Source organism: Seriola aureovittata, chromosome 10, assembly GCF_021018895.1.
Source record: "Seriola aureovittata isolate HTS-2021-v1 ecotype China chromosome 10, ASM2101889v1, whole genome shotgun sequence".
In the NCBI taxonomy this organism is placed as follows: Eukaryota; Metazoa; Chordata; class Actinopteri; order Carangiformes; family Carangidae; genus Seriola; species Seriola aureovittata.
In genome coordinates this window covers 4,636,123-4,646,862 of record NC_079373.1, presented here as the reverse complement: position 1 = coordinate 4,646,862, position 10,740 = coordinate 4,636,123, and the positions used below count along the sequence as shown (strand labels likewise).

At 41.9% G+C, this 10,740-nt stretch overlaps 1 protein-coding gene across 1 annotated transcript; it reads left to right on the top strand.

Moving 5' to 3' along the window:
* The first annotated feature begins 550 nt into the window (after positions 1-550).
* ppp1r15b (protein phosphatase 1, regulatory subunit 15B) lies at positions 551-4,990 on the top strand. Its single transcript, XM_056387664.1, has 3 exons — positions 551-986; positions 1,837-3,164; positions 4,024-4,990. Exons 1-3 carry the CDS (start codon positions 692-694, stop codon positions 4,231-4,233), a joined length of 1,833 nt encoding a protein of 610 aa, XP_056243639.1. The 5' UTR covers positions 551-691; the 3' UTR covers positions 4,234-4,990.
* Positions 4,991-10,740: the final 5,750 nt, after the last annotated feature.

The window sequence follows — 10,740 nt, the reverse complement described above, 5'->3', positions numbered from 1 at the left end:
AGTATTGAAGAGCACCACCTTGACCAAATGCATCAGTAAAATGCTGCTTATTCATTATTTCATCAGTGTTACCAACCAGTCAAAGGGAACATTTTATTGCTTCATTTTTGCCGATACTTTTTGTACTAAAGCAAGTAGTATCAAGGAGTATTGTGAAACTGTGGCATTGCTACTATTGCTTAGGGATCTGAGTTCTTCCGCCGCTGTTTGCCTTAATTATAGTCTGTTTCTATTCATAGTCATGTTGACTGGGACAGTAGAACTGAAAGTCCTTTCTCTGATATAAATTTTTACTTTTCATTGGCTTAGAAGTTTGAAAATTTCCCAAGTCTAAACACAACGCAAATTTCGATTTCAGATCGATTTTTTTCTAATGAACTTGAAGAGCTATAAAAAGGGTTTTCCTGGAGGTGTAAAAAAATTTACTGGCACTTTCCATGCGTCACGTGTTACGCAATCTAAAGGAGGAGCCTTATTTGAGTGACAGCCACATGTCCAATCACAGCGCGGCATGACATCACGCTTGTTTATTTTAAGAGGCGGTATTGCAACACTGAGACATTCACTTCTACTACAACAACGACGACGACAACACACGGTTAAGAAACATGGAGAAAATACATGAGAACATTTGACAAAGGAGATCGAAAAATGGCACAGACTTGCCGGAAAATGAAGCGACAGCACATCCATGCTCATCTGTCACCGACAAATACGCGAAATCTATTGGTTTTCGACGAGGAATACCAGAATACGTGAGGATTTTTCTCAACAGTATCGCCACAATCCCAGAACAGAAGGACAGGAAAGAAGTATGAGAAAAATGGCTGCGACGGTTGGTGCCGATAAGGGTTCCGAGCGAACGGCGATGGAGAGGTTCGGTAGCGGAGGGATGGCGCTTCTACCTTGGACCAAACAGATGCTCACCGTGATGTGGGAACAGCTTCGGCTGCTGGTTCAAGTCATTTACTACACCTTCATGTCAGGTAAGAAAAGTTAAAACAAAGCCTGTTACTACCCCCATTACTGTGGCAAACTTCAACCGTTGTGAGGTTTTTGCTGTAACTGAAGAATGTACTGACCGTTACTTTTTTTTTTTTTTTTATTAGTGTCGTTAACGGCATAACGTAAATTAACAATAAAACATAATAGCCCATATAAATACTTTTCTCTTACTATGTGTCCTCAGTGATCAGTTGTTTATTTTTATAGCCATAAGCTAGCCATTCTTCGTGTTTACGTCCTCTTCCAGTTAATGTACTTTATGGTATTTCCCATGTAATATTCCCTGTAAGTTGCTGTCCCTGTAGTACTCAATAGGGACTTATAAGTATTTTTAGATCGTTATGTTATGATCGTGACAAATCTGCTGCCAGAAATGACAATGTAAAGAAAAGACAATGTCATCTTTTATCTGGACAAAGATTAATATCACCTGAATTAATAACTTAAATAATTGAAAATACTGGCTGGAAATGACAGCTCTGGTTGTATGAACGTGTTGAACATCAACTAAACCAACTGACAGGTGATTTATACGACAATAAGTGACAATTGTAAATGAATGTTGTAATCGGTCTATCAGACATACAGTCCTCTGGTGATTATCATATTTTCCCCATCCAGCCTTAAACATCAGCTCAACACGCATATCAAAGGATGAATGAGAAAACACACCCACACATTAATGAATATTTGCCTACTGTACATATATTTTAATCAAAGGACAGGTGGGTGACCTAAAGGAGATAACAATTACAACTATACAGAATGTAACTTGATCATTCTCAGTTGAATTTCATGCCCTTCTAACACTTTCCTCCTCTTTTCTCCCAGTTTTCCAGATGTTCAGGTTTGAGGTCCACGTGAGAATCACAGACGAGACAGGTCAGCACATCCAGCACATGGGCACGGCAGCAAAGCCAGCTGAGTCCTTCCTGTTCTCTTCGTTGTTTGACGGAGACAACGGCGTAATGGTCGGCGGTTCAAATCCACTCTCCAACTTCTGTGCTGACGTCGGCGACCCCTTCACTGGGAAGTCCACTGCTGAGGCCCTACTGTCCAGTCTGCGCGCTGACGACCTGTGCTGCGGACTGGTGGACGACTTTGTGTCCAGAACGGCCGGGAAAGAAGAGGGAATCTTTCTCGGACACCAATCCACCTGGAAAATGGGCTTCCCTGGTGACTGGAACATCTTTGTATCAAGCAGCGACAGCTCTAGTTCAAACGAGGCCTGCCATAAAAGTAGTGAAAAAGTCTTCAAACAGGATTTTACGAAGGACACTTCAGAGGAGGAGAGAAGTTCTCACTGGAGTAGTGAGGAAGACCAGAATATGGCAGAATTTGACAGCGAGGAAAGTAAGGCGCTTTGGGAGTCTCTGTCAAAATCTAGTGATCCGTACAACCCCTTCTTTTTCTCTGCGTGTATTTCAACAAACACAAACATGAGGAAAAGTAAAAGTGAAGCAAGGGGCAGCAGCGATACTGACCTTATGTCAGCGAGCAAAGCCAGCAAGGAGATGTTGAGTTCTCGAGGCCTAAATATCTGGGTCAGTCGCTCTGACAGCGAGAGCAGCTGGGCCAGTTCTGACGGTTCGAGCCCCGACATTGACGAGGAGAGCGAGAGGCTTTGGGAGTTCTTCAGCAGTCCTGCAGACCCCTACAATCCCATGTGCTTTTCTGCGTGCACAGTCAGCAGCACGTCTCCTCAAACCACCACTAAACAAGAGGCCTCACTTCCTGCACCAGCCTCCAAGTCAGACACAGACACTGATGAGAAGGACAGCAGCTTTCCTCCTTCATCTGAGGATGATGAAGAAGAGCAGCTATGGAAATCTCTCTGTCAGAAGGACGACCCATTCCACCCCCTCAACTTTCAGGCCTGCCTCCAGAGCTCCCCAACAACAGCACTCCAGTCTGAGGAAGATCCAGATGCACTTGATGTCCACCACATGAAAAATCTACCCGCGAAGGGCAAGAAATGTGAAAAAGAGGCGAAAACACCCCGAAAATCCAGAGCCAGCAAGCCCTCTCTGCCAGAGAGGCAGTTAAAGAATCACTCCCACCCTGACAAAACGCTAGTGCCCTGGAAAAGACCTGGACAAACACCTCAGCCACCTCCAGAGGAGATGAAGGAAAGCAGGGCCTGCAGCACCCCGAAAAGGGTAATTATCTAATGACAGTTTATAACTAAAGTGCCAGACAGGATTAGATGAGGCATTAAATGAGAGCCCTGTAGAGTTTGAAATAAAAATAGACCACTCTCTAAATACTACAGAGCACTGAAACAGGCCCTGATACAGTATTCAGCTTCATTTCTGGTTTGAAAGACATGTTTTGGGATGTCGAGTAAAATGCAATTTCTACAGTATTTTTTAAAACTAAAGAGGTACAGCCTTGTTTTTATGTAGATGACACCCTGTTTCCTCAGTTTCATTCACCAAAGTAAATACTAAAGAGCATGTGCTCCCATGTTTTAGGTTAGTACATTAATATCACAAGGGAGTGGCTTCCTCTGACTTCTGACTTGTGTCAAAGATGAGGGTTAATTCCTGCCACAGCTGACACACACACAGACTTTACTGTACAATGTGTTAAGCTGAGTTGTTGTTTGTTGTTGGTTAGCAACACTGCTGGTTGTCATGACTAAGCCAGTCATATGACTCCAGCGAGTCAGCAGAGAGTTTGACTTCCACATGGACTAAAAGAAGTTGCAGCAGTGTTGCAAAGCCATTTTGAATACTTTGTCAATTCATACTCTGGTAAATCACTCAAAAACTAAAGCCTGAGGCAGAAAAGTAATTTCACAGTCTGCTTCTGAACACACATGTTTCTGAGAAGTGTCAGTGTTGGCAAGTATCTGGTGTCTCTTTTTTAATTTGTTGGGTAGTTATAATATCCCTTAAGTAATATGCCTTTACTTTCAAAAGTAGCTTGTTATCAACCCAAAAGAAGCGCATATAAACATCAGTATGGTTTTTAATGAAATGTATTGAATTATTTTTACTTTCTATTGGCTTTCAGGTGCATTTTTCTCCTCTTGTCAAAGTCCATGTCATGCGGACGTGGCCATTTGCTCGACAAGCATCTCGTAAAGGACACTGGGAAGAAATGGCACGAGACCGGGACCGCTTCCGGCGGCGGATCCGGGAAACAGAGCAGGCAATCGGCCACTGCTTCACCCAACCCCACAGAGAGAAGATGCGGGCGTACCTGGATGGTGCCTTGAAATAAATAGAAGTCCTGAACACTGAATGTTTTATTTCCTTTTTTGGATGAGAACTTGTGATTGGTTGCAATGCAACAGTGATTTTGACTTAGGCCAATTAGAAGTTTGATGTTAGGCCACCTTTTAATGTTCGGTGTCAAGTTGAACAACCTTGTACCTCAACAGGTTTTATACATTGTGTGACTGTTGCACTGATTGACACTTTTCTCATATTAACCTCAGCATTAATGTGTGGAATGTTGTTTTTGTATGCCTTATACACTGACCTAGTAATGTAACTTATTTATGCCCTATGGAGCTTGTCGTTTATTTTTTACAGTTGGTTTTAACTGTTTCTGTGTTTTTATATGTGTGAACAAACCACAGTGGTGAATCTAGAAAGTAAAGGTAGATAATGATGATATCATTGAAAGCAGAGCTTTACAGTACAAAGTGTTTTGAAAAGTTTTATTATTTAAGCATGATGGATACATATCACAAATCCTACTGCAATTCGTGTCTTGTTTGAATATTTTTATTTCTTGATATTTAAGTTTTTGTCTTGTATTTTCTTATGATGGCACATAATAGCCTTTTAGCACTGAGTGTGAAGATCGATGTTTTTATTATTACTCTATTGACTGCAAAGATTCAAACACTTTGTCATATGTGACTCACTCAGCTTCTCATGGCAACATCATGTAGCTGAAAATATGTCAAAAAGTCATCTGTTGCAAATTTGTCACTATGTGCTTTGTCAAATAAATAAAATGTGTTCTTCTATGTCACTGTTTTGTGTTTTGCAGTCGTCACAACCCGGCTAAAGCTTGGACCGAAAGAGGAGGCCGTGTGTGAGTTGTAACTTGAAAAACATGTATTCATTTTAAGTAAAAGCAAACCAGGCAACACAGAAAGTTTACTCTGGTTCACATGTAAATTAGTTGGCCATCTGCCTTTTCCTGCCATGAGCAACACAAGGTCAAATTTCTTAGTGTGTTTGTTTTAAAATATCCATGCAGTAATGCACGCAGCCACAGCTGTCGCAGCCCTACGTCATGACTTGTTTTAAGGAAATGTATTTTACAAAAGGCTGAAGATGAGAGACAAAATCAATTCAGATGTCTTAAAGGCCGAACTCGAAATACTGAAAAATGTAAAAGTTGTCTGTGAATCGCTGATACTGATGAAATGCTGAATACCACAGTCACAGCCTGTCATTAGGCTCCTACCTTCTCAAAACAAAGATCAGGGAGTTTAAAGGAACACAATATCAGGCTGCACCTTCACCCTCACTATAGTCAAACAAATCAGTTTAACCTTTCACCCAGTTTGGACACACCCAGTCTGGGTGCAGGGTTTCCAGTGAATGTGTACAGAGTAACCAGAGTACACACCTGTCTGTGACTTCCACTCATAGAGAGACACAGGTAACTGCATAATACAGTTTGCTTTGTCAGTGCTCTATACTCACTGTCCTGTATCCTTCAAGTCTAAAATTCATCAAATGTTGATGGACGTCTGTTGACCAGGAAATCACAGAATCTGTGGTCGCTGGGTTTTACAGTATTTTTAAAGTGTTTTTGCTCCATCTCATGTCCATCAAATATTTAAGATTCAGTTTAATGTGTGCAGCATATGTTGAAAAGTACTCTGAACACGGATTTTTGCTTTGTTCATCCATCGTAACCCTTTCCTGCGTAATATCTTAGGGCACCTTCATTGTTCCCTCCTCAACTACCTTGTCTCTCTGTCTGCCTCTCTCTCTCTCTCTCTCCTTTCTCTCTCTCTCTGTCTCTCTCACACACACACACACACACAGGAGCTTATAATTTCCCTGAAGGCTGCGAGTCTCCGTGCAGACTTGAGTGCTGTAAGGCTGTCGTAAGACAAGGGTTAAAAACACCAAGAATGATGAAATGACTTTCCTCAGGGATGAAATCAATTAGCAGGTCTCTGCTGCTGTCCCCACCCCTCCCCCTCCCACACACACACACACACACACACACACACACACACACACACACACACACACACACACACACACACACACACACACATACACAGCATGGTGCAAAGGTGAGCAATCGCTGACACTGTTGCTGTATCAACCCAGCTGTGGGTCTTTTTCTGATGTTGTCCCACCCCCACCCCTCCCTCATGTTGTTCATGTAATTGATCTCCTGCTGGTTGTGCACACTGAGAAAAACCAAGGTTGTTTGGTTAGTGGTTCGAAAAATAACTGAAAGATTCCTTTAATCCTTTTGAAATATGAGAAAACACTTCAGTTTGGTTACCCTGCAGTATTAATTGAAGTATTTTATATATTTCGCAGCGTCACTGAGCGTCTGTGTGGAACCACTCCAGAACATCGCTTTAGAAAACCTTTCCGTAGCCTTCAGTTTTTTTTCTCTTACACAGGAAGATCACTGCTCTGGTACGAAGCAGGAAAACCATTTTCAGGGAACAGTTTTCAATCATTTAAAAGTCTGAATCCTATTTAATTATTCTGAGAATAGATAAAACATCCAGTGTCCAGTCCAGAAGTCCTGGGTTTTTAACCAGCATGGAAAAAGAAACACAAACATCTGTCATATTTATTATTATCAAGATAATTGTAAGGGTTTTGGGGGGATATTTTTCCCTCATTTGATAGAGGTTGTCATGTGTTGTACATTTTCGTAAAGCACATGCTATATAAATAAATCAGACTTTTACCAGCTTTTTAAGAACCTGAAAAAAAACCCTCTAGATCTTTTCTTGCATCATGTTATCAGCCATCACCATGTGTGCTTTGTTTCTCCATGATGCAAGTCTGAAGCCTGGGGAACTATTTTTGTCGTAGTGTAGATTTTCTATTTGCTGTGCCTTTGCTCCACAGGCTTCTGAATCTGACCTGGTGACAAAACAACCTGTAATATCTGTTTTTCTGTGGTGTGTGAGGACAGATTGGTGGTGGTGGTGGTGGTGGGGGGGTTCTCCCTCCGCCTGTTGTCCCTGTTTCTCATTTTGTTGTGAGTGAAAACACCACAAGGTGTCTTTATCTGGAGCCAGGTCACAGTGAGTGAGCAGCAGGGTTTGTGTCCTGCTCAGGGGCACTTCAACAGGACACAAATGGCGGTTGGAGGTGATTGAACCCTGTGATTCTCAGTTACAGTCTGAATACTCCTGCATTATTGCACCTACTTTCCCCTTCCCGTGTCCTTTTTCTCTCTTTCCTTTTGAACCCACTCCTCTCTCTTTGTATCTTTGTCTCCATCTTTCTCCTCCTCATTCTCTCCCTGTATCATCAGCTCTGTGGCCTAGACGACCCCGTCTCCAAGCAACCGGCAGCAGTGGCGAGGCGCTGAAAGGATTGCAGGTGATTGCAGCAGCGGCAGAATCAGCAGCAGCGGCGGCAGAGGCAGTGGGTTTTCAGCCAAACACACACACACACACACACACACACACACACACACACACACACACACACACGTAGCTGCCCCTCTCACTCGCCTGCCAGAGAGGGGTATCTCTTGGGTCACAATTAACTGATGATGCAACCTACCAGCAGCTATTGTGTCTGACACCAGCTCATACAGACAGACTGCATGAAACACAAAAGGCAACAAAGCTTCTCGTCCCGTGTATTGTTCAGTACAAAATACAAGCAATAACCCCCTGATACTGAGTTGCACACTTTTACACAAACTCCACTCCTCATTTGTCTTTAATCTTTGTCATTCTGTTTATTTACACCTTCTTTTCATGGCTTATGCATTTATACTTTTCACATTTAAACTCTCTCTGCATGAATCACTTTAAATCCTATCCAATGTTTAACATGTAATACCCATGAGGGATTAAATCTTTCACTTTCATTCACCTGTTCTCGCTCAGTGATTAACAGAGTGGTCGTCCAGGTCCCTTGTGGGCCCTTCAAGTGGCTCCAGAGGCCCTCGGGAACGGTTTAGCTTCACTTTAAGACACTGAATAAAAACAGCAATTAAAGAAAATGAATATCTACTATCATCATCATCCTGAACCATTATCTCCAAAAAAATGCAACTCATGCAATAATTATGTATGAGCAGTAGTAATAAGTAGTAAGTGTGGTAAACACTTAGCGATTCCAGTATATACTCATGAGGATTAGTGTGTCTGACCAGCACCCAGACGGGCTAAAAACAGTGCACTGACTGCTCAGTGTATGTTTGTCAGTTGAGTTTTAGTGGGTGTAGTGTTTCATTTAAACCACCGGGGGGACACACCTTTCCTCTGGTACGTGACTGAACACACACACACAATTGTTACTCAGGAATGACAACAAGAAAAGGCCACAGAGTGCCATAATCACGTCAACATTTTTTTCTTCATCAAACTACATGTGATTATATTAGTGTCAGGATGATTGTGTCACAATTAAGGTATCACTGTCTGAAATAATGACAGTTGAAATGTCAAAAACATCTGCCGCAACATGTCCTTAAAAACTCCTGGTGGTGTCAAAACCAGAAATTATTATTGAAATCTTTATCTATAATTCAATAGTGATATCAGCAGATGATTAAAAAACAAACAGATAGCTCACCATTAAAATCCCTTTGTTTACTGCCACATTGTGTGTTACATAGCTGAAGCTTCCTTCCATACAGAGGACCATATTTGGACATATAGCATCATCTGTATCTGAGACTATAAAAACACTGTCTAGCCACTAAGCAACTGTGTGACTCGATACTGCCCTCATGTGGTGAAACTGAGAACATCACCATCAAAACGAAAAGGTTTTCAGTCATTTGTTGTGTATTTCTATCTTCAATTCAGACCTTCATTTATAGTTAAAAAAAGAAAGAAAAAAAGGCTGCAGTGAAATCTTTTCAACTTGCTTCTCCTGTATTTGTTAGAGTAAGCAGAGCAGATGAAGACAGGTATTTGTTCAACATAAGGCAACAGGGTAACCCATACTAAAGTTTAGAAAATGACAACAAATAGAAATATATTTTGAAAATTCAGTGCTCATAGATCTTCTGGCATGGAGGGATTAATAAATTATGGGCCCCTGGGCACATACAAGTAACAAGCCCCCCACCCCTCTGTTGAAGAAAATTCACTCAAGTCCTTAGTTTCAAGTTTGCTGTAGTGATGCAAGTTTATTGGTATCCTAGGATACGGTGAGCCAACTGACACAGAGCGGGTCTGAGGCAGTAGACTGGCCCAGAGTGAAGGGCAGGGGGACAGTTATACAGAGAAAGACAATGGGATGGACAACTGTATTTGCATAGAACTGGGGTTACAGACATTTGGTCAGACAGGAAAGGAAATTAGAAACAAAAGGTAACGTTCTCTAGAGGTCTAGCAGTGTAACACCTAGGTTCAAGTTATCAAGGGGGTAGGAGGGCCTCTTAGGCTGGATGGGCATATCCACAGGTAAAGCAGGAAGGGCCCTTAGCCTGAATCAACAGATCTACAGGTAAGTTGTTGTTAAGACGATAAAGCGTTGGTGATGTAAGAGGGAAGAAGGGGTGTTCTCCTTGATGAAAGGATCAAGGGGCCAACTCAGTAGGGTTAAAGAGTTGTTCGTAGGTGTCAGCAAGTCTACACTGAATACACTGAAGTCTGTGTATATTCTTCCTCACCTCCTACACAGGAGCAAGGCTCCCACACAAAAGAGACACAAACTGACCATATAACTGTGTAATTTTTGGTAGTTTTGTATTGTTTTAATCTCTTCGTAGTAGTTTTTTATGGCCTTTATGCATCTTTTCATGGTCATTCTGCATCTCTGTGGTTGTTTTCCTTTTGGGATTTCTTGTGGGTGAAGACCAGGGGCCCATGACGTCTTTGGTCCCTGGGCCTGTGCCTCGGAGGCCTGTTCAATAATCCATCCATGCCCACTGTTGATATAGAGGCAGTTGAAGTGTTGGATATGGTATGACAATAATATTAAACAACACTTTAAAGGTAATGACATAAACCTTTCTGTATCCAGATCCTCTCTGTACCTGTGTCTTCCAAATGACTCTTCTGAAAAGGCAAATAAAAAGAAAATTCATGTAAACAGGAAAATCATCTTAGTTCAGCAGATTGAAACAGAACAACAATTACTCTATAATCCAATCCACTAAGCTGCTTTTGGGGGATTCCCTGCTCTGATCCGGCTGATGGAGCGGCTTCTGACTGTCCAGCAGCAGTGGTCAAAGAGACAATTTGTTTAGGAATTTCTGCAGCAGGGTTGTTAAAGTATTTCATCAGATAAATGAGCACAGAGGTTTCTCAGCGCAGAGAGGAATGTGTAATCATGGGCTAAAATTAAAATGGGTTTTCCATGTGACATGACTGCTGTGTTCCCTTGAGCCTGTTAGTCAGTGTGAATACAAACAAAGCTCTTGAAAGATAGAGTGCAACACTCAAATTAGCTGCACTGACGTTATCCATCACATTCTATCATCCACATGCAAAGCCATCATGAGTGAAGAGAGAAAGAGCACGAACAGTAAATGGTAAGAGCTCAAAGTCCAGCAGACAAGAGGCTGTTCAGTCGACTCATTACATTA